The 24,182-nt window shown below is 44.5% G+C and overlaps 1 protein-coding gene across 5 annotated transcripts in view; it reads right to left on the bottom strand.

Moving 5' to 3' along the window:
- The window catches only part of prkcz (protein kinase C, zeta), a 54,572-nt gene that overhangs the window by 2,901 nt on the left and 27,489 nt on the right, over positions 1–24,182 (bottom strand). For all 5 annotated transcript variants that reach the window (XM_062459688.1, XM_062459689.1, XM_062459692.1 and 2 more), the window contains 13 exons: positions 20,780–20,865; positions 16,790–16,921; positions 15,814–15,904; positions 14,990–15,042; positions 14,586–14,774; positions 11,898–11,995; positions 11,222–11,308; positions 9,806–9,941; positions 9,514–9,601; positions 9,159–9,278; positions 7,242–7,321; positions 6,748–6,837; positions 2,864–2,979 (listed from right to left, as the gene is read on the bottom strand). In XM_062459688.1, the coding sequence (XP_062315672.1) occupies positions 2,864–2,979; positions 6,748–6,837; positions 7,242–7,321; positions 9,159–9,278; positions 9,514–9,601; positions 9,806–9,941; positions 11,222–11,308; positions 11,898–11,995; positions 14,586–14,774; positions 14,990–15,042; positions 15,814–15,904; positions 16,790–16,921; positions 20,780–20,865 (1,366 nt within the window). The remainder of the gene's footprint in view (positions 1–2,863; positions 2,980–6,747; positions 6,838–7,241; positions 7,322–9,158; positions 9,279–9,513; positions 9,602–9,805; positions 9,942–11,221; positions 11,309–11,897; positions 11,996–14,585; positions 14,775–14,989; positions 15,043–15,813; positions 15,905–16,789; positions 16,922–20,779; positions 20,866–24,182) is intronic.

The raw sequence follows: 24,182 nt of genomic DNA on the forward strand, positions 1-24,182 counted from the left end.
GTGCATGGCGTAAAGCTTCAGAACATCTGCTGGCTACCCACCTGATAATCTATCCCCTACACTCAATACACCCAACATACCCTCTCTCTGACTGCACCCTAATGCCTCATCACCTTTACTCTCAAAATTCACCCTGATAACACAAATATAGATGTCAACAAATACATTTATATAGACAACTATAGTAACACTGTCAAAGCAGAGCCAAAGAGCAGAGTGCCAGAGTGATGCTGTGAGAAGAGCAAAGAAAAGCAGACCGCAGAAAGGAAACCTGAGAGAGAGACACACAGAGAGAGAGAGAGAGAGAGAGAGAGAGAGAGAGAGAGAGAGTGAGAGAGAGAAGGAGAGAGAGAGAGAGAGAGAGAGAGGGGGGAGAGAGAGAGAGAGAGAGAGAGAGAGAGAGAGAGAGAGAGAGAGAGAGAGAGAGAGGGAGAGGAGAGGAGAGGAGAGAGAGAGAGAGAGAGAGAGGAGAGAGAGGGAGAGAGAGAAGGAGAGAGAGGGAGAGAGAGAAGGAGAAGGAGGAGAGAGAAGGTTTGGGAGCAGACCAAAACAAACAGTGTGTTCACTAGCACAAATGTTGCCCCTTTTTCCAGAGATGGCTTGAAAGCATAACCAGATGCAAGCAAAAGAGCACACAGAGAGAGAGAGAAGCGGTTGTGGGTGTGTAAGCGTGTGAGAAAAAAAAAGATGTAGGATAAAGGGAAGGAATGGAGACATTCAGGGAGCATGAAATGAAAAGAGGAAAACAATATGGATGGAGATAGCAGAGCAACAGGCTGGGAGGTGTTCCTCAATGGGTGAAGAGGTTGAAGGACAGACTGCTAAATGCGTATTTGACATTAATTACACAGCCACGGAAATATGAGTCATGAATGGAATTAACCTTGTCACAGAAAAATAACCTGAAGTCCAGTGGAGAAATGCATAACATTTTCACGCCTTTCTTACAATGCAGGAGTCCTGTGATTGCTGTGGCTTTCCTTGGACCCATGACAGGTGAGACTGTGTCATCTTACCTCAATTCTGACATTGCCTTTCATTTTCTAGGACTGGTGAAGTCATACTAACAAAGTCAGGGTACTCCTGAAATTAATTCAATTCTCAGTCTCCCTCTTTCAGGGCCCTAAGGAAGCCAAGATTCTGATGCCACTAACTAAATCTCTAACATGGAGTTTCTCTCATCCCCCCTTCAGCTCTCTCTCTCTGTCTCTCACTTTCTTTTTTCGTCTGCCAAGCCCATCACACAAGCGGCGGAGGGAGAGGAGGGGGTGCTTTTTACATGACCTCCCTCCCTTCTCTCAGTAGGAGTAGGCGACGCCACCCCCTCTCTCCTGAGCAACGGAAAAAAAAGAAAAAGAGAGAGAAGGAGAAAGAAACAGCAGTGCCTCTCTTCCTTTTGAAGTACCAGTGGCTGCTGTGCGCCGTTTGAAGCCGGCTTGAGATCTCTCCCCCATTGAACTGGCAAAGAGCTGCCATGCTTGCCCCTCCCCCTCCCCTGCCTCGCCCTCCACGGTAAGCCGCAGACTGTCACGGGGGCCAACGTCAAATCCCGCCCGACGCAAATGAGCTCAGACGAGAGTGTGCACCCTCGCCACCTCTTTAATGAGTCCCCCCCCCTTCCTCCAACACAGCTTGGTTTTGAAGATGCCGTCTACTCTACGAGACCGGCTTACAGTAGCTGCACACTGTAGAACTGATGGTAGCAATAATGCAGGGATCTGTCCTATAAACATGTCATCTGATTGAGTTTTTTGGAGTATCAGATTGAGACCTCATATTGAGATCTCAGATTGAGACCTTATATTGAGATCTCATATTTTTCAAGATTAGCTCAAAACAAGAGCCTCAGCATCAGATACATGTATCCATGATGGACTTCAATAAAATTGTTGACAAACATAATGCCAGTAATATCTGCTGGCACCATCTGCAAAGGCGCATGGAAACAATTTTGTGATTGTTTATCATAGCCTGGCTACAGAGAATCAGTAGAACGCTATGTAGTCATGACAAATCTTTTCAGCTAATTATCATACATTTAATCTAAAACAAAGATTTATTCAAATCCTTATGGGCAACATGTCCGCATTTAAATCATCAAAAGAAGTGTATAGTAACTGTAAGAACATGTCTATCTTCTCTTTCTTAGAAATAAGTATTTTATGGATGTAAAACACAGAAGGATATACAGGATATGTATTTTTTATTATTTGTTTTCAGTAAGGACAAAACAATTATTTGTGCCTTGATCTCTATCAGAGATCTCCAACCTGTGCCTCGCATGGAACCTGGAACTAAACACATCAACCATATGAGACCCCAGAATGATCCACCTGGAACTCAGAGCCTGGAGCTCCAGTATGGTGCAAAGGATAGACCAGTAGAGACCAGACCAAACAGGAACAGACCAGATCAGAGAGGACCGGACCAGACCAGACAGGAACAGACCAGATCAGAGAGGACCGGACCAGACCAGACAGGAACAGACCAGATCAAAGAGGACCGGACCAGACCAGACAGGAACAGACCAGATGAAAGTGCCCTCTACTGGGCCAGTCTAACCAGCCACTAGAAAGTTCTAGATCTGCACCCTCATGACGAGGTGTATATTTCAATTAATTTGTCCACAGACAGCTTTAAATTTCCCTTTAGTTGTCTCTGCTTCACTAACCCTTTCTAAATGATGCTGTGTCTTTAATGTTTAGGCCATGGCTCTTCAAACTTGTTTCTGAAAAACCCTAATTTAACACAACCAACAAAAAGAAACTAGCTCAGCTACCTTCCAGGCCTAGCTTTAGAAGCCAGAAGGTATCCTTTAGGTGAAACTTGAGCATCACATGCTGGTGTGAGACCGCAGACTTACTCGTCGTCTGGTGTTAGCTGCACTGGCTCGTTGGTGAACTGGGTGTCAAAGTTTTCGAGGCCGTAGTCGTCAGTTATCTGAGGCTTGAAGGGAGGGGTCACTTCCTTCTTCTCCAGCTGTTGAAAACGGCAGAGGAAAATAATTTAATACCAAACATTTCGTTACAACTCACTGGCAACATTATGGATGAATAAGGTGGAGGCAAGGAACCTTTCTAAGCTCTCTGAAACATCCTTGAAGCTCAGGAGAAGAGAAAGCAGCAGTATAATTTAGGCGTCGCCTACAGTGACTGTTGCTCTGTGATTCACTGGGCAGCGTGCGCTCAAGAGTTATTCTATGGTTCGTTACCATGGTTTCACATTCATTTTGAGTCATGTTCAAAATCCCACTGAGGACATTGATTGTTCTGAGACGGAGTAGTGTAGATGTTTTGCGAAACCACTGCTAAATTAACAGGTTTGATTCCTTTTGAGAGTTTGTGAAGAAAAAGGTTACTGGATTTAAATACCACAAAAAAAGAAAATCTGTAGTGTAATATGAAATTGCACCAGTAAACAACAGATATTAGTCTTCCACGCATACACGTGTGTGTGTGTGTGTGTGTGTGTGTGTGTGTGTGTTTCTGACTTCCTGTCACTTCCAAGTTGCAGGCACCTGTGATGGATCATTAACTTTATTAGTTGAAAGCACCTGTGGGAAGAGTTTCAAAACAACTTGGAACATTATCACTTGTCTCTGTTTTCTACTCACCATTTCTTCATCTTACACCTGCACCCCCCGTCACACATACCACACACACAATTTCTCTCTCCTGAAACCAATTCACATTCTCTCTGCTCTCTCTCTCTCTCTGCTCTCTCTGCTCTCTCTGCTCTCTCTGCTCTCTCTGCTCTCTCTGCTCTCTCTGCTCTCTCTCTCTCTCTCTCTCTCTCTCTCTCTCTCTCTCTCTCTCTCTCTCTCTCTCTCTCTCCTAGCCATCTACTACTCACTTGTTCAAAGTGAACTGTAATCTCTTTCTCCAACATACACACATACACAAACACATTTCTCCTATTCTCTGCATCTGGCTGGCTGCCAGGCAAGCTGGATGGCTAGCAATTTGGCACGGTGGCTAGTGGAATCCATGGTGGTAATGAGGCACAGAGGCCAGACTGAGGCCCTGGATCACCACTATTCTCTCTACTCAATACAGAGAGAGAGAAAGAGAGAGACAAAGAAAGAGAGAGACAGAGGGAGTGAGAGAGGAGGAAGTGGCCCCGCGGCCTGAGCCAAGGCTGAGGGGAGGGCCTTTAGATCACAGAGCTGTCGGACGGATCAACTCGGTCTGTGTGTAGGTGATGGATCAGAGGTGTGTGTGTGATGGATCAGAGGTGTGTGTGTGGGTGCGTGTGATGGAAAGATGAGAGGTGTGTGTTTGTGTGTGTGCGTGTGATGGATAGAGGAGAGGTGTGTGTGTGTGTGTGTAGAATATGAAGGCAGGGTTGTCTCCAAAGAGGCAAGAGAATAATGCTACTCATCACAATGGGTACACAAGTGGGGGCTGGGGCACACACCTGCTGACATGACAGCACCCTAATTACAGCCAATCAACAGAGGAGGCATTAGGAAGAACGCCAACACACACACAGTTGCACACATACAACATAGTAGCATATAAACACGCAGTGACAGCTGTTTGAAAAACTTGAACTGTTTAGAAGTTTAACCAATTTTACATTTACACCACCACCAAGAGACATTACATTATGATGGATGCCTGCAAATTACTAGATATGAATATGATACGGCAAAAACCTTTCTGTGTCAAGCCTTTAGTTTGGAAATGGCAACACTTCGTGTATAAAGACGCCATCATGATTGTAGACATGTTCTGTGGTAGAGTACAAGAGAAGTTCCACTCAAACTTAACCTTGTGTACATGCCGACTGGAAAGTTGTTTGAGCAGTAATAATTATCCAGTTTCTATTGCCACTCCAAACACTGGTAGCTTCATTGATTTGACAGCTCTACTTTGCCAGTATGGGCTTCTGAAATCTTTCCAGAACAACAGCGAGGCAGGTAAATGTCACGCTTCAGAGGCAAGAGCCTGTGTTCCCAGAGGAATGGGACGATTAATATTAATAGCGTAAAACAACAGCAGTCAAAGAGCAATGTGCTGAAGGCCTGTCAGGTCTGGAGACAGGTTTAGTTTGAGGATGTCGAGGCGACAATCCTAAACCGTGGCACAGCGAGCAACCTAACACTGTCACAGCATTGTCAAGCTTTTTCACAGAGTAGGCGTCGCGGGGCTTGGAAACATATCAAAGTCGGGACATTTTCACAGCTTTCCTTTGGTGTGCACAATACACGTGCCATGGTAAAGCTCATTAATAAAACTAGACAACCTTTTTTATTTTTTATTTAATGCTTCCCTTTGCAATTCTCCCATGAGGAAGACAGTACTGTAAATCAGTGTGTGATTGAATAGCTTCATTTAACGTCTTGCGTATTGTTTCCTCCAGCACTATGGTTAGGGCTGAATGCTTATTCTCTTTCAGTACCCACTATGCCTGTGAAACGGTAGTGTACATAATCCTATACTGTGCTATTCTATGTAGCAGTATTATTAAACTCTGAATATGATTTCTAAAGCACCGTAAAATAAGAATAAATGGCTTACTTTCCAGACAAATATCTGAGATATTTCTACTCCACACTTGCTTTCAGTCATTGCCTCCTAATATCGTACAGCCAGATATGTACAGCAAATCCCCAAGGAGAGAGAACAACGTTCTCTCCCCATAGTGGTGGGGCAGTGTTGGAGCTAGGATGACGCAAGTTGCTGCAGGGTTTTGATTCTCCAGCCGGATAGCTGCTCCTGTGCTTGACGTCACGCTACTCTGCCCACACTGAGCAGCTGGGCTGCTGGGTAGAGGACAGGGCTGTTGTTTCCTCCCTCTGCCCTCATTCAGTCCCATCTGCAGATATGACGCTACAATTCAAGCTACAGTAGAATGCTGGATTTAAGTCAAGCTGTTACTTATACCCACATACTTATAAGCACAAGACATTTCCTGTCCTGAACTTGTTAAGTTTGTTTGAACAACCAGACATGTTGTAAATTGGACTTTTCAGAGAGACTTAAAGTGTTAGTTGAAGCCTCCATTGACCACTGACCAATTGACTTCCGGTGACTTGTACTTAAGCAGAAAAATAATTCTGCGAACAAGGTTTCTTTTTTCTTTTTTTAAGTTGAAAGTGAAGAGAATAGGCTTTGATTAAGCTGGTTCACTGAAACACCCTGGCAAAAGCAGCATGTATGCACATCAGCATCATTACCCATGACATACTGTACTGAAGCCCCCTAAATATTGTATGTATCTTTCACTTTAATGTTGCTTTCAAGTAGTTGCGTGCGTCAGCCATGCACAGTCAATTAAGCAACTACCACCACACTCTACGCACCGATACGCAATTACCAACACACTCACATGGCCACTGTTGCTATTTCTCAGGGTGTGTGTCATTTAGAATTCACTTTAACTTGGTGGTATAAACAAAGGCCTTTTCTTCACAGCAGTGGTCTATACACTTCGCCTCCATGTCTGTAAATGTTTCATCCTTTTTTAATCTGCTGTACAAGATCCATGCTACGGAACAGCTGCACTGTCAAAAACAAGCTCCCCTGGTGTGTTTCTGGCAAAGGCATCCATAAAGTGTTTTGTCAACGGCTGGGGGAATATGTCAAATATTTTAAAATCATTACTATTACTGTTGTGATTTAAATGTAACTCTTAAAATGTTGCTTCTTTTGTGGCCTTCAACTTTTAAAATCCTACAATTTTAAATATGTAAATGCTACACAGAACTGTCAATCACTGGGAAGCATCTGGAAGGGGGGTTACCTGGTCCCAGTCTATGCTGCGGAAAAACGTGTGAGCCTTGATGTCGGTAAAACCAGTTTGAACCTGGCAACCCAACCTCTCTTTGGGGTCCTGTAGAGAATTAAAAAACAGAATTACTTGAGAAAAGCGTGGTATATATTGGCTTGCTTAGGTATTTCATAGAATAAAGTATGCCTATGGATATGTATATAACATGTGAAACTTTAGTGGAAACAAAGGTCTAAGGGGCAGTGTCTGTAGGGCTGGTATTGGATTTACTACAGCAATATGCAAATACAAACTAAACGCCCACACACACATGCTCTCAGCCAAACTGATGAGGCCTTGACATGGATTGGCTGTCACATTGCTGCCACTAATGGGGTCTTGGCCACAGTCCTACACAGGGATGGAGAGAGGGAGGGAAGGAGAAAAGGAGAGGAGGAAAGGAGAGGCGAGAAGCAGAGAGGAGGGGTCTGATTAGACCCATTGGGGTGTGTGTTCTCTGCTCTCACCTTGTTTAGAAAGCCCTTCAGCACGCTGGCAGCCTTCACTGACAAAGACCTTGGGATACGAATGGGCTTTTCGAGAATAACTGTGGAGAGAGAGAGAGAGAGAGAGAGAGAGAGAGAGAGAGAGAGAGAGAAGAGTAGAAGAGTAAGCAAGACAAAAAAAAAGTGAGTGTGTGAGAGAAAGCGTAAAATAGAAAGAGAGAGTTAGGGAAGAAGAGATGAGGAGGACAATAGAGATGAGAGAGACAAACAATGGGTGATTCACCATCCGGCATACCAGTGAGGGCCTGTCTGCTGTGTGGGAGTTTAAACGGGGGGAATGGGAGAGAAAATGAAAGGAAGGAGGAAGAACTGAGGAGAAAGGGGGGAAATGCTATGTTCTGTACATCACAGGCATCTGTTGTCAGCCAGGGTTTCTCAGTTGAACAATATTGGAAAAAAGGGAGATGGAGAAATAGTATGACCACTTTTAGAGCACATAGGAGTATTCATACTGTATGCTTGTGACCTGGAAACACATGTGTTATTTAAAGTTTTATCTATAACAACACAAATAATATTAAATTATATACTATTATTTACATACTATTCTGCATTTTTACTCTTTTTTTAAGTGAGTAAAAAATGACCTGACCTGACCCCAGTATCGTTTTCCATCATAATCTGACCCTCATCTTGTGTGGAAGACAGTATCCTTGTCCTCTTGTTTCCTGGTGAGTCAAATCAAGCTAAATCCCTCACAGAAATCCAACCCCAGAAAACAACTCACCAAGTGATCCTCTCTGAACAGTGATGATGTCTGTCTCTCATCCATCGTTTCCCCCATCAATCCCCCCCCCCCCCCCCCCACCAAAGTCAAAACAAACATTGCGTGTCTTGGAGCAGACGATCGGATGCAAAGCCGTTTAACATCTCTGACCTCTCTGATGATGAACAGATTACAGGCCAAACAGTGTTCATCCCTTCTCCTTCCTAAATGCCATCACCCCATGTTTGTTGTTTGTTTGTTTACGCCAACCCTCTTATTAAAATCCTGAGTGGATCAGCTTTCTCAGGGACAGTTGGGGCATTCAGGGCAGCCTCACTCGCCAGCCCTCCATGCACCACTGGGCCGGTGCCACGGAGGAGGGTTAGCCTCTCTGGTGGCATCTCTATGTGTGTGTGTGTGTGTGTGTGTGTGTGTGTGTGTGTGTGTGTGTGTGTGTGTGTGTGTGTGTGTGTGTGTGTGTGCATAGGTGTGTGTGCAGCCGCACAGGGTAACGTCATGGAAAGCCATCCAGCATTTTTGCTGAAGCCCAGCCTCTCTGAAGTGACATGGACACAGCAGGACAGGTAAGGGGACATGGTTGGTGGAACAAGGTTGAATTGCACTGGTGATGCCAGAGTGTCAGAACTACACAGACACTAACATTCTTAAAAATAATACAAATCATCATGTCACCCTGTGAAAAGGTTTGCCAAGCTCTGTGTGTCTGTCTATAGCTGTGGGTTGGCATGGGTGGCATGCCTGCCCATGTTGGGGTTGGCACAGGTTAGGGGAGGTGGCATATGGCTGCACTGCTCCTATGGAGATTGGTCTGATTTCCGTTGGTGAGGTGGCATCCAGGAGCATGCTGTTTGCCCTGTGGGGGTGAGTGGAGTACAAGAGGGCTGGCAGATGGCAGTTTTGGTGCCATGCTATGCCACGGGCGGGCATGGTGGGAGTACATGGCATGGAAGACTGGAGGGCGGTATGGTGGAATGTCCGTTACAACAGTAAGGTGTTGGGGGGTCACACTCTACCATATGGCTAGTCTACAAATACACACTAGGACTCATGGATACTTGGAGGAACAGTTGGCGTGGTCTCCCCTTACAAGACTATTCAAGATATCCAGATCATCCAGCTTACGGTTCAGAAACACCTCTCGCCTCTCTCACCTTGGAACAGGTACTCCTCTGTGTTCATGTCAGGATTGTCTGTGATGATGTCAAATGGGGACCTTCCGGCCATCATCTCAAACATGAGCACGCCCAGTGCCCACCAATCCACACTGAAGCCTGAGAGAGAGAGAGAGAGAGAGAGAGAGAGAGAGAGAGAGAGAGAGAGAGAGAGAGAGAGAGAGAGAGAGAGAGAGAGAGAGAGAGAGAGAGAGAGAGAGAGAGAGAGAGAGAGAGCAGCCCTTGGTTACAGTCAGCAGTGATGTGTTGTGCCAGCCTTGTTCCTTACAAGTTCTTCTGGATTCATTGCCAGACAAACTAGACAGATCGTTTTTGGTCCAGTCCAGGCACTCACCATAGTCTTCCCCTCTGAGGATCTCAGGGGCAATGTAGTTAGGGGTCCCACAGAACGTACTGGTGGTGTCCCCTGGTCTTATCCCCTCCTGAGAGGGGGATAAGACGCATGATGGTAGTAAAAGCAAAGAAAAGTTCCGAAAATATAATTGAAGTGGAAAGAGAAGGTTAAATCAAAAAGATCCTGGATGGAAAGGAAAAGTCAAAAAGAGAAAATAGTCTCTCTAGCTACCAAAGCCTTGCATTATTCACTGTAGTGGAAGATAGCACCTCTGCTGGCCAAGAGGCCTTACCTTGCACATCCCATAGTCTGTGAGTTTAATGTGTCCATCGTGGTCCAACAGCACGTTATCCAGTTTCAAATCCCGGTAGATGATGCCCTTTTCATGCAGGAAATTGAGCGCGATACAAATTTCAGCAGCATAGAATCTGAAAGGAGTGTCACAATCAACTCAGTCAGATCTCTACACACCACCTCCAGGGGCATTCTCACCTCTCTTTCAAGAAACACATTCATGAGCCCCAAATCACTCTAAACTGAAGCTAAAATGCATAGTGCAATAGGTTTTACAGATTCTTAAAAAAAGGATATTCATGTTCCCAACATTTGGCAACATGAGAGCCCATTAGTCTATCTCATCTGAACCCCTCAGTTTTTCTTCCAAAGTAGTTAGATTTCCCATCACAACACATACTGTCTCAAGGAGATAAGTCTAAGAGGCCCCTGGCTGTGAGCTTGTTTTACCTCTCACTGTCTGAGACTCTGACCATGACTACCCCCACTGGGCAGTGTTTTCTCACAGTTGGCATCCAGACTGGCATAATCTGCATCCTGTCAGCTATGCCATCATTTCCCCCCCACCCCCCCTAACCCAGGGGGTCTCTCTGGGAGCGTAGCTCATGAATATGTACGATCATTATTGGTGATTACCATGCTGTTTTGCATAGACAAGCTGGGGCTTCTGGAAGACAGATACAGGAGCCGGTGGGGGACTGGTGCCTCTCTAAATTACCTCGCCTTTGATCCTACGATTATAACCGCCGCCACTAAAGCGGCCACGTCGACAGGCACAATGAATTATGGGTGCACATTATGTTTGGTTGAGGTCAGTGATTGGTACTCTACTGGCCTTACTGAATCTCTGAAGAGTATCCTCTCAAATAGTTCTTTCATCCTGAGCAAAACTGAAACTGGAGACATACGATTTAAAAATGTAAACTAGAAAAAGCCAATTAGAAGTAGCTGGAGCCTCTGTGCATGTCCCTGTGCTGTTCCGACCATTTGGTTATTCTCATCCTTTGAACGGGAACTTATGATCCAGTTGAACAACTGATGTCAACTTAACCAGATTCCAATCAGGACAGCGCCAAGGGCTGGCTGCTTCTGTGACATCCTGTTCTCACAGGATGGCTTTCCTGGAAGCCACTCATCCCTCTGCCTTGTCCCTTACATTTTCAATTCCATGTGCAAGAGAGAGAGCGCAATGGAGAAAGAGGATATTGGATGGAAAAATGAGAGGGAGGTAGAGACCATGCCTTGGACTTAATCCACTTTTGTCAAAAATCTAAAATATTATCCATGTTGGGATGTGAATATTTATCCTTGGAAATAAATGGATAACTCTGAGACAAGCTCTGTAACTGTAAGAGGGTGAGGTTTGTGGTTTCTCCCCCATGTAAGCGGTGGTAGTTAGGAGATGGATGGTTACCGTGCGTGTTCCTCTGGAAGCTTCCGTTGTCGTTGCATATGAAACATCAGGTCCCCTCCGTTCACATACTCAATCACCAGAAATAACCTAGAAGCACAGCCAGGGAAGGGGAATTTTTTTTGTTAGTTTCCCTCTAACATCATGAAGAATTGTTGTCTTTTGAGGGATTTGTATTCTGAGGCACAACATCCTGAGAAGCTCGGATCCCAAAAAGCAATTTTTTCCAGACAATACAGGAGTAGGCTATTCATCAAACTGCCAGCAGAACTGAAATTGAATGAAGATCTCCAGTTAAATAAGGTCTTCATGAAAACGACACAGACTTGATGATTTATATAAATGGTAGCTTTAACAACAAAAGAGTAGAATGGGCTCAGTAGCAATGGCAGTCCCCAGTGATTGGATGTGTTCCTTTTCAGTTTCATTCAAACTCATCTGTTCTTTCCCCATCAGAGATGGGCTCTCTTGACTAGGTTAAATTTCAGGACACTCCTTCGAAATCTGCTTTTGAATCAACATTGCATTCACCGACACTGATAATGTGGGTAGAATGTTTCATGTTGTACACTGGACAGGCATAGATGTTTCACAGTTCAAGGTCGGGGGTGCAAGGCTGCTGTTGTAGTTGCATGGGATGGCCATGTGAGATTTGTTTGTCTGCCACCCAGCCTCTTACCGACTTTCTGTCTGGAAACAGGAGTGAAGGCCTACTAAAAACGGATTGGTCGACGCCTGCTCAAAGACATGTTTCTCCGTCTGCACCCAGTCGATATCCTTTAGAGTCAGACAGACAGGAAGACAGACACAAACACAGAGATACAGAAACAAAAACAGAGGAAGAAACACATTAGCAATCCACTTGTCTGATCAATAAACTGCCACCAATAGCTTAAAGTCAATGCATAATGCCACGGGTAAAAGTAACGTTTAGTATCAACCTTGTGTAGCAGGCTAACCCCTCTCCCTTTCATTATGAGTTGATGTGCTGTCAAGACAATTCCCAAGAGGGAGAGGCACATAACGAAACACTAATGTATACTTCCGCAGCATGGTCTTGAACAGTTACAAGATAACAACTTTTTCAAATAGAAAATTATACTACTTTTATTCATCTCTCCGAAATCTCTGAATGAGTTGTGTTCTTTATTTAACGTAAACAATGCTGGTACTAGTTCAACTGCAGAAATGCCCGGTTATTATTTCAGGCAAACTGTGGCTTGGAAGAATGAAACATCAAACACTACTCTCGCTAGGGGACACCACCACAAAAGAAGGAGCATTAGTCAGTGAGACACCTGGTATTTTCTCTTCTGATAAAGCAGGGGGTAAAGAGAGCAAATGAAACAAGAATTACTAAGACACAGCTTTCAAAGAGACATTCAATTCATTGTTCAATCAAATATGTGCCGTACAATACCTGACATTTACAAACACATTATGACTTGATTTTCAGGCTACCTCATCTGACAAGACACAGATTATGAATGCACATTCTCTTTAGGCGTACACCCTCTCAAATGTACACAGAAACATACGTGCATACACACACACCTACACATATACAAACATACCCACAGACAGACAGCTTTACAAATCTGGACATTTTAATTTCCGACCCCAGTGCCCGTAGAGAGCAGATTACACTGCCTGGTATCAGCTGAGGTTGGAAGTCATGGAGGAAGACAGCTGTTGGGGCTTTTCTAGGACATGACCTTCCTTCCTCTTCTGCCCTGACTGTTGTCATTTGCTAAATGTGTAGTCTCTCTCAGTACCAGTAGTATAAAATAAATACAAGTATAAAATCCTGTCACTTACATTTCTGCTTGAGAGTTAAGGAACAAATATATATTACATTCCCATTTTAAAGGAAGGACAAAGCATCCCAAACAGTATTGGCTCATGCCTCCCTCGATTCCTGCCCCATTACGATAGAGAAAACAATCTCAGGTGCAACCTGTCTGTCTGGGGCATTTTGCTCTTGGCTCACTGTTTGAAAAGCTGTCCTTGGCTGGCCTAGCTGGGGCTAGGATTGAGCCGGGACGGGGCACACCGGAAGCCAAGAGCTGACTGGGCGTAACAGAGGCCAGCTGGGCTCTGCTCCGGTCCAGAGAGCTGCTCTGACGCACAATCCTCTTCAGACACTCAAGCGGACTATGTGTGACTAAGATAGATCCATCAGGAATGAATAAAGTTATTTTAAATTGAACTGAACGGTACCACCTGGCCTCCACCATGTTGTTTATACCTAATTCTGTATCAGGCATGTAAGTGGAGGAGGCCAAATTGGAAAGAGAGATTTGATGGGTCAAAATGCAGCTCAGGATTGCCTAGTCTTTCATCAGTCCTCAAAACACTGCCAGTCTTTTCTTTTAGTACAATAGATCCATCCAGCCGTTTAAAAAACATATGGGAAAGAGCTACATTCTACCAAGTTCATGTTTCTTATGTTTATAACTTGATTTGATTGTATGCCAACCCTCCTTTAGTAGTAGTGGAAGGGAAAGTAATGATTCATAACATTAACTGGTCAGTTGAGCTTCCTGGCACTGAATTTATGTACAGCCTTTTAGAGGACTCTTTATGCTGCGCTGTTGGAAAGTACCTTTGATGTCAGCCTTTAATAAACAAATGAATAATTAAACAAATAGAAATACAGGCATACATTAATAAATATTTCACTGTGATAACCGTCTGGATCACTGTTCAATAAAAATCAAACTTGGAAATGATCTGTTCATGAGGGGACTGTGTAGAAACAGACTATTATTGTAGCATTGATAAATGTTCTGTAATTTTTATGCACAAAAGTCACAGAGACAATTTATATGTAATCCAGTGCAATTTTTCCCAATTTCAATTGGTATGGAAGAATAGTAATACCATAGCGCCACCTAGTGGATATATGGAATACAACTGCCTAGATGACCGGTAAGCTAATACTCGATCTGTACCCAGCAACTACAGTACTACAGCTTAGGACTCCTCAATATGAAATGATTCTATTTATAGTATCTCTTTTAGAAACCAGTTTTCATCTTCATGGTTTCCAGATGTGAACTGTCTCACCAAAGCGTTTGTGTTTCATTCATTCATTACTCTGCTTCTTTTGTTCCTTCAGTTTCCTTCCTTGTCTTTATGTTTTTCTCCACTTCTATTCCATGTATTTGTTCACTTTCTCTTCCTCATCTTTCCCTTTTCCCGTCCTCCGCCTTTCTTCTTTCTTTCTCTTCTTTTCAAATCCCTCAGCCCATCTCTACTCACTCTGGCTTGTTGTGGCTTTGTCAGTCTGCCGCCTCCCCGCCTCCCCCCCCTCCCCCCTCTCCCTCTCCCTCCCCCTCTCCCTCCCCCTCTCCCTCCTCCCTACCTCGTCGTCATGCACAAGCTCCTTCTTCACCACCTTCATGGCGTAGATCTGCTCGTTCTTCTTCAGCCGCACCAGCAGCACCTTAGCGTAGCTGCCGCGCCCAATCACCCGGATCAGGTCAAAGTCGCCCAGGCCCAGCCCCTGGGAGATCTTGATGCCATCAATCCCGTCCACCACTGCCTTGATGTCCTACAGGGCGAGGAGAGGGGAGGAGGGTTACAGCCATGCAGGCAGCATGGAAGCTCTACAGCTCTGGATCTGACTGGAGGTGTCCAGTCACAGATGCACAGAGTTGGCCAGTTTAGGGTTTGTTAGCACACACTAAAAGCTGGAGTGTATGAAACCAAAAGTGAACTCCCATGCTTAGCTGTTTTAAAGAGGAATGTGCTTGTAGTTGGCCTCACCTCTGAGTCATCCTCTGTTTTGTCCACCTTGCGATTGTGTGGTAGAAATGGTACTGATGAGCAGAGACAGAACAGAAGACCATATATCACTCTCAAGTATTTATAATGCCATCTATGTTATAAATGATTGAAACTAACTGGTGTGAAATGACCTTGTCCGTTATACACATACTCTACACACAGTATTACGTTTGCACTGCAGGGTTGTTGTAATTCCCTTTGACCAGCAGAGGGCAGTGTGCTCTGCAGAGATCCAGACTCCCTACTGCCTCTATCCAACTAGGTCAGCCCACCGGTGGATACGGTGCTGTTCTGTCATCACTGGTCTACTGTGTGGCACTACAGTCACCTGCTGGGCCAACAACCTTCACAGTGACCTTTACACTGGGGAACTTCACAGAGGAGTGTGTGTAGTGTACATCTTAGTCACAATGGGAGGCATGTCCTTCTAGACATGGCCCATAGGCCTTGTAAACATTGGAGCAGTTGTGCAAGACCTGGGGGATTGAGCTATTGAACCCAGATCCCATGACTAGATTGTGGGGTTAAAAGACTTGAGAATGTTCCTTTGCACTCCAAAATACCAGTGAACGCTTGCAGCAGCAGCAGCAGCTTGCAACAGACTACAACTAAAAGGGACAAGCACAGCAGAGGATGAAGCAGGCTCACCCGTCACATGAGACTTCATTTGACTTTTGTATTACCCATGAAACAGCATAGCTCATCATAAGACTTTACACACATTTTCAGAATGTGTTCTCCAGAGAAGATCACATCAGACATATTGCAAACAGAGGAGCTTTCCTGGGATGTGAGCAGCTTACTTCCATCTGCGTCCTCAGTGTCTTCAGGTGGGAGGTCCACCTCTTCACTCTTCTCATTTAAAGGGGGCTCCTGTGATGGCATGACTGGATCCTGGATGGGAAATGGCCAAAGATTATACAAATAACTTCACTTAGTGTTTATGCTCCAGTAGACAACAGTGCAGCTCCAGGACATCATGACCACTGGTCAACCTCTACAAAAAAAAAAAAGGCAGGTGAAAATGATTTAAAGTTGAGTTAGATACCTGATGCCTTCCTGCATACATCTACATCCAGCTAAATTAAAAAGGCTGAGGGTGATCAGGCTATTTTCTGTTTGATGATTAGATGGTGCTGTCAGGCATGGAGGCCTGTCTGACATCACAAAAGGCTAGACTGAAGAAGCTGCTTCTGAAAGAGCAGCATTAAATGCCATGAAAGAAAACTGTATTGATTAGTCAGGGATGGACTTTGTTTGCATGGAGATCTACTCAAGACTCTACTCTACTACTCTAATTTGTACCAAATGAACTAATTCTGAACCTTGTGGGTCAACAGAGGGGCCTTGAGATGTCTAATGTGGTATTACTGTGTCTGTGCTCCAAATTAAAAGATGTGTATCAAAGGCAAACACAATGTTTCCTTATTCTAGAGGACACGTGATTCCTACGATATTCGCTGCAAAAAGAGGGTCATTCACATGCCAAGCATACAAGCCTAGTGTACATTCATTTGACCTGAGGTAACACTCCAGTGTAATGTCTCCTTTCCTGTCAGAAAAGTCTCCTATTCAGAAGGGCAGGGCAGGGCATCCTGAGGTGCAACAAGCACATACGTACCAGAATGAGGTATAGCGGAGAGTCACATACTGTTTCAACTAGCATCTTTGGACATACTGTACACCAAACAGCTACTGTTGAACGGAAACTACCATACAGCCCTTTGCCTCAGGATGCTTGAGTGATTTGTCTTGAACCTGACCGAACAGTGTACTCACCATAAGCCTTTGGCAGGTCAGAGGGACGAGTTTGTGACAGCGCTTATGGACCAGCAATTTGCAGTTGATACACTTGTAGCCCTGCCTCCCCAGCCCCCATATCCTTTCACTGCAGTGGCCACAGTATGCTTTCTGGAGAGCAGACAAGATGGAGAAAGGGGGATTATACTTTAACCTGATGACATAGTTACACAGAGACGTATTGATTAAGAATCAATGGGTGACAGCTAATGCACATAAGCCAGGAGACGAGTGTTGGAATTTAGTGGTAATCATTGCTAAGGAATTTCCAAGAAGGTGACTATGTCAAGTTGTAGTGAAATACACATTGAACATTTTTTTCAGTATAGCTCCAAGAAATATTTAAAATCAATAATTAACTAATCATCCGTACACTTGCTTGTTAAAATAACATTTATGTCTTTGTTCGGTCTAGACACTAGTGAGTCAAACATGTCACAGAGCACATGAATGTGGGAATGTTGTGTCTATTGCAGAATACTGACACTTAATCAAAATGACTGTTTACCAACATTCTGAGGAGAACAGAGCCGCAATCAAAGCACTGTTGCCATGGAGATACTGCTGATAACTTCAAAGTTTCTCCCCAACCCCCTCCCAAATTGACTCAACAAGGAATGTTTGGGGATAAAGTTATAAATTAATAAAGCCTTGCGCTTTTATTTGTCCCCCCAAAAAATCCCTGTGTGGCACAGACACCCTGGGGATTAAATAACCCTTGTTCTGAAGTAAGAAATTTTTGAAGATGGGTGCCCAGAACTCCCTGCCAGACTGACTGGGAAGAGAGGGTCCATAGACAAGGAAACACAGGGGGTTATAATCCATGCCCTTTGTTCTTTAAAGGAGACATCGTTTTAATGTGTTACTGACTTTGAGTTGAGGGATACAGATCTGCAAGAATCCAAAATGAAGGACCAAAACCGTTACCAATCACCGACAACTTGGTCTTGACAAGATACATTTAGATTGGATGAGATCACCTTATATAATCCCTATCAAAGATAACGAAAACTTTTGTAATGAGAGGACTAGAGCAAGTCTGAATTTATTTTCTTGTTGCTATGTTGATTGGTGATAGTGATGCATTTTCCGCTTCAAGTGGACACTTCTTTTTACCTCCATACAACTGATTAAGACAATAAATTGTCCTTGCTCCAACAGGCTGTATTTATCGCAGCATTTATCCAGGAGCCCTGAACATCTTGTCCAACTTCTTGCGCCAGCTCACTGTCGACTTGAACATGGCCGATACACTTTAGTCAGACTGGCCTTTTAATCGGACGCTCGAGTCGTTACATGCTGCTAAGAGAAGAGAGGAGCTAGGCAACAAATGTGGAACAGACCCCATAAAAGTGTATTAACTGACATTGCAGTTGGCCCTGAGTCAGAGCAATGAAGTCACCCTCTGCGGTGCCCTTGACCCGCCACACAGACTCCCCAGGGTGCTGTTGTATAAGATACATCAGCCAGCCCTGCCTGTTCATGCTCAGAAGCTCAGATGAGTTGGACAGCAAAGTGTTGTGCGCTAATCATTTACATTCACATTTACATAAAAAAGGTGCTAATGATGCAACCGAGTCATTGTTTCTCCCTGAAGTGCACAACACCGTGACACGATGCACATTTTTCTGCCAGGGTGAGGGTGTTCAGCACAGTTGTTGCAGTGAATATAATGTGTTATTTCTAAAGCTGTTGTAGACTATGATCTGCTAGACATTAGTAGAATGATATGACTGGCTGTCAGCAGTTCATGCTGGGAGAAAAGCTCTTATCGATTGGCCACTTAGGTATCACTCCAGGTCATGAACAGGTCTGGAAACAGATTCAGCTAAGTAGCTCTTCCTGCGTACTGAAAAGTCTTTATCATTACTCCTCAGCTTAAAGGCTTGACAGACATAGAGCTCTCCACCATAACACTCTAATAAAAATAATGGAGAGCATAGGCAAACACACCCAAATGTCAACACATATGTGAATGACTAGTGTATCTAAAAACGCCAGAAATTGAATCATGAATTTAGCAGCAGAAGCGAGAAGCCTTGTTTTAGCCATGTCTGCCTGATGTCTCAGTGGAGAGTTTGAACTGACGCGACTCTGCTTTGTTTGGGTCTTTTATTCCGCTCTACTAACAGACCAACCTCAACAACAAGCCTATACTGTCAGTCACCTCCCTACCAAATACTAATGGAGGGAATGGAGAGTGAAGTCAAAAGACCCCATTATGTCTAAGAAGAAGTATTCACAATGTATTTATTCTCCACAACAGAAAGGGAAAGAGAGAGAGAGAGAGAGAAATTGAAAGAAAGAGTGGATAAGGGTGTGTAGCCTGTGTGTGTGTGTGGGGGGCGGGGGGGGGGGGGTGGGAGTGAAACCTGACCCACTTCTCAATTTTTTGCATCATGAGGAAAAGTGTTGAGAAATTTCCCTAACCAGAACAGTCCAAACAGTCCATACTGTAATAACCCGTTTCAAAACCACACCAACAAACTTCACTTACTAAACTCTAAACATTCTGTTTCAGATGTGGTTAGGCTAATAGTGAAGGATTCACAGTCACCAAAACATGGAGTACAGTTATAAAAAAATAGAATTCTGGAAATGAGAGGTCTTGCCAACCTTTATCCAGCCCTCAAAGCACTTTTGAGCTGCTTACCATCAGTGGAGGAGATAATGGAAGTCCACTGCTCTGAGCTGAGAACCCGTGTCTGCTGAGTTAGCAGACTGGTGCACTTAGCTGCCCCACAGTCCAGCCTGGACATTCACAGTAACACCACAGCACCTCAGGGACACATTCACCCTCAGTAACCATCACAACCACACCTTTACTAACCAGGCTGCTAGCCTATTTAGAGTGTTTTAACTAGTCAACAGGCTCTAAGTGGTCTAAATTCTAACTGAACAAATTCTCCAAGTCAAGTTACATGCTGTTTAATTAAGGAACTTGGAATTTAATTAACCCTTGTGCTGCCTTCGGGTCACATGACCCAAAGGTTCATAACGAACCATCGTTGTGTTTACCAAATTTTACCCAATACAAAAACATATAAAAATAATTGTATTTTAACCTTTGCAATGTGGGGGGTCTGAGACAGCCCAACGGTTAAAAGAAAATGCTTTCTTTTTGTATGCGGTAAAGTTGTCGCAATACGACGGTGGGTCACAATGACTGATGGGTCAGAATGACCCGAAGATACACATGGGTTAAGGATGGGTTTGGCGTGGTGCAGTTAGGTGGCAAGATCTGGCACTCCCTCTCCTGCCCTCTTCCTCTCGTCTGTGCTTGTGGTAGCATCTGCAAACACACAGCACCTGTGTCTCACATTTCCCCTTCAGAGGGGATAGGCACTCAGGAGCTGACAGTAACAGCATTAACCTCACCCTCCTGCACCAAGGCAGAGTGGACACTGTGCATTAAGAATGACTGTTGGTGAGCTGCAGCATGGTAACCATAGGAATGTAGGTCACATGCTAATGCTAACTCTCCTCCGCACCTCTGTGAATTCTACCAGACACTGCCTCTTACCAGCATAACAACAGGAATGATGTGGTGTGTGTGTGAATGTTTGTGTGTGTGTGTGTGTAAATGTGTATCAAAACAAGGCACATCTAGGCCATTTGAATTATGCATCAATATCCACACAGCTCAGTGGCACCAGTGACTTAATAACCTGCCATATATTATTCAACCACAATGTTTGTTAATGATTGTGTAACTCATAAATATAAAAGTCTAGAAGATTTCTAAAATTCTACCATATTACTTGCTTCACCAACTTCTTTCTGGTCAAATCAAGACTGCGAATCAATGTCAGTTATAGTATTGACAAAAATGACCACACCATTGTCCTCACACAGGTAGCAGTCAGACTGGGTGAAGTGTGTAAGGCATAAATCATGTGAGGGTGTCCTAGAAATGTATGTCAAATTGAATTTAAGAACGCTGGAGGTGGTGAACGGGGTGGGACTCACCCTGTTAAAGCGCTTGGCCTGGAAGAGGTGTCCGTTGACTCGGTAGAGCTTCCTCCATCTTCTGGCCCCACGGCGGTAGATCGATTCTAGGACAGAAAGGAAACGGTGGTATAGGAGCAGCATTGGGAGAATGAGGGATCGACACAGAGATGGAGAGAGGGATGGTGGAGGAACAAGGAGAGTCCGGTCTCCCCAAAAAATCCCAGAGGAGAAAGTACAGCGCCAGGGCTGGACAGAGAACTGTGGCTGGCCAGAGAAGGAGAGGGCTCTTGACTTGCCCTTAAAGCCACGGGCTTTCAAGTCTTTATCAAAGTGAGTGAGGAGAAAACCCATCAGACTCCTTAGAGACACACACATGCTCACACCCATACTCTCATAACTCACTTCCCTCTCCCTCCCTGCCTCCCTCCCTCCCGCCTTCACTCCATCCAACCCTCCCTTTCTCTTACACTCTCTCTATCCCCACCCCGTTCCCGTTCCCGCCCCCATCTCTCTCTTTGTATCAAACTCAAGTAAACTGTTCCATCCTAACACAGGTTCATATACTGATGCAAGTTATATAAAACCAAGATTTTATATAACATTCACCTTCCTGTACGTGTACATGGTGATGAGATAACCCTGATTAGTGTTAGTTCTGGATGATATGATTATGAGATCCTTTGATATAAGGAGTCAGGTGGCTGAGCGGTTAGGGAATCGGGCTAGTAATCAGAAGGTTGCCGGTTTGATTCCCGGCCGTGCAAAATGATGTGTCCTTGGGCAAGGCATTTCACCTTACTTGCCTCGGGGAGAATGTCCCTGTAAGTCGCTCTGGATAAGAGCGTCTGCTAAATGTCTAAATGTAAATATAAAAGACAACCTGAACTGTTGCACAAAAATAAGCTAATAGGGTTATTTGTACGTTGTTGTATCGCTTTGGATAAAATTGTCCAGATACTAAATGAATAAAATGTTAAATGAATTGGACATTTTCTAACATGTATTATTAATGCATACATTACTGCTGAATGCTGATCGTTAGCTCTTATTGAATGATAATGATGATGATGATGTCATACGATTAGTTGGAATATTCTCATTTCCAGATAGATATTGCCCGCCTCCTCCATAGCTCGTCTCTCAGATAGATGTGGCAAGTGAAGTCATCATGAGGGGAAACCAACCACACCCCAGTCAATAACACAGAAATTCGATAGTACTCCACTACTGCAATTTCAGCAGACATGAATCCTATGGACACAGAATTTGTCCAGAAATCATCGTGACAGGGGATTACTGTGTGTTGGTCAAATGAGGTGAGTCCCATTCTCAATCAGAAACTGTGTTGTCTCACCCCTCATTGCTTCTTTCCTCTACCAATCCCCAAATCTTTGACTGAGCTAACCCTCCATCCCAGCCTTGCTGATTGCTGACTGGTGTCTCTGTCTGGTGGTCTGGTGGGTGCGGCATGCGCCCGCTCACTTTGCCTCTGTTGCCATGGCAACTCCCTCATCAGCCCACCGCATGTCAGCTGTGGTTAGTTAATTGTGATGACGAGGGGCCTTATCGGCAAATAAAAGTGAATCTTCAAATAAACAAGCACAGCTCCTCTACTCTGAAGACACACACCGTATAAAATATGCTGTCGTTGTGCAAGCTTGGCGGATTTGTATGACTTCTTTATTTTTTTGTGTTTATTGCCTCAAAACTGGGTGCAGAGTCAGTGCCTGTTTAATTTTTCATACCCTGGGGTTCATCTATCTTCTTCTTATCACATGGAGAACCCACACCATCCTTTATATTCAAGCCAAAGATCCCTCTCTTTCTCTCACTCTACGGCATTTAGCCACACACAATATTGATATGATTGAAATAAAACATTCTCTCTCTGTGCATGGTTTTGTCTGCTTTATGCAATGAGGTCAACCGGCTTTAGTCTCTGTTTAATCTTGGGCTGCTCCATTTCTTCCATCAGGATGTTCATACGCTGAACATTATGAGCAAGTCGGGCCGTATTTCCTCTGTGCTGCCCTAACATGACTTTGCTGTGTTGTTTAGTATGCAGCTTCAGCACGGAGGCATGGAGAATGGGATTCAAACGCTCGACAAGACACTGAAGGCAGAACAACAGAAGAGAAGAGCTGGTTTCCAAGGTTCAGTGGGCGTCTCATCCCTATCAGAGTGGTGGAATGCAGCCTGAGCGCCATGCAGGGGACTGTAATGCAGACCTGTGTCTGGACCGTGTCTGGGAGGACCTGGGCTCCTCGGCCTCGCAGCTGTGATGGATGCCATTACCTCGGAATCCATTACCCTCTGATAATTAAAGCCTGCTGGTTTCATGTCCGAAACTAGTGATGGAGAGCATTTCATTTAACGATGAGAAGCCTGCATACACACACACACACTAAAATAAGCATGTCGCAGATACAGCCATGTTACGCCATCACGCATGCACGAGCACACACTCAAATGTGCCGCAGGTACATTCATGTTATACCCTCATCTGAACGTACAGTGAAACTACATCTGTGTTAGTACAGACAGGGCAGCTCAAGGAGGAAGAGCCCTTGCTCTTTAGCACTTTTGTCTGTGGATTCTCCCGCTAATCCTGTTAAATCAAGGCCCCTGAAAGGAACCGCCGCCCGCCACCACAGATTACCACGCGTTGTTTCCATAGCTACCCAGTTTTCCCTCTCCTCCACCACGCATCATTGTGGGGAGACACAACATGCCACTGCAGAGAAGCAGGCATTATCCAATCACCAGTGAGCATGTGGGTGTCTGAGCGTGAATTACCTTTCACATTACAGGTTGGCGGTGGCCACATGTCCAGCACAGCATGTTAGGTTTAGATGCAAACCTGGCTTGTCTATCAGGTAAACTGCAGGGTTTAGTGTAACTATCCTATCATGTTAAATATTTTCTGTACATGGACTAAGAGTGTGTGGAGCTGGTGTAGATTAGTGTTGGTCTCAATTTAGAATATGACATTTCATCTACATCTGTGTGCAAAGTAACCGTGAGACTGAATGCACAAAGGGGAGTCTCTGTTCAAACAACCTCTGAAAGAGAGCAGGTGCACCTTTGTTTATGAACCCTGACCTCAGCCGGAGCGACTTGATGCTGCCACACTCAATAAACAAGGTTTCAATGATTACAACACTCCTAAAAACCCACTGCCCTGGGGCAATGACAACACAAGGCTGCAGACAGGCTAGGGGAGGTGTGAACACACATCTGATCACATTTACATTTAGTCATTTAGCAGACGCTCTTATCCAGAGCGACTTACAGTAAGTACAGAGACATTCTCCCCGAGGCAAGTAGGGTGAAGTACCTTGCCTAAGGACACAATTTGCGCAGCCAGGAATCGAACCGGCAACCTTCTGATTAATAGCCCGATTCCCTAACCGCTCAGCCA

This window comes from Osmerus eperlanus, chromosome 4 (assembly GCF_963692335.1).
Source record: "Osmerus eperlanus chromosome 4, fOsmEpe2.1, whole genome shotgun sequence".
Taxonomy (NCBI): Eukaryota; Metazoa; Chordata; class Actinopteri; order Osmeriformes; family Osmeridae; genus Osmerus; species Osmerus eperlanus.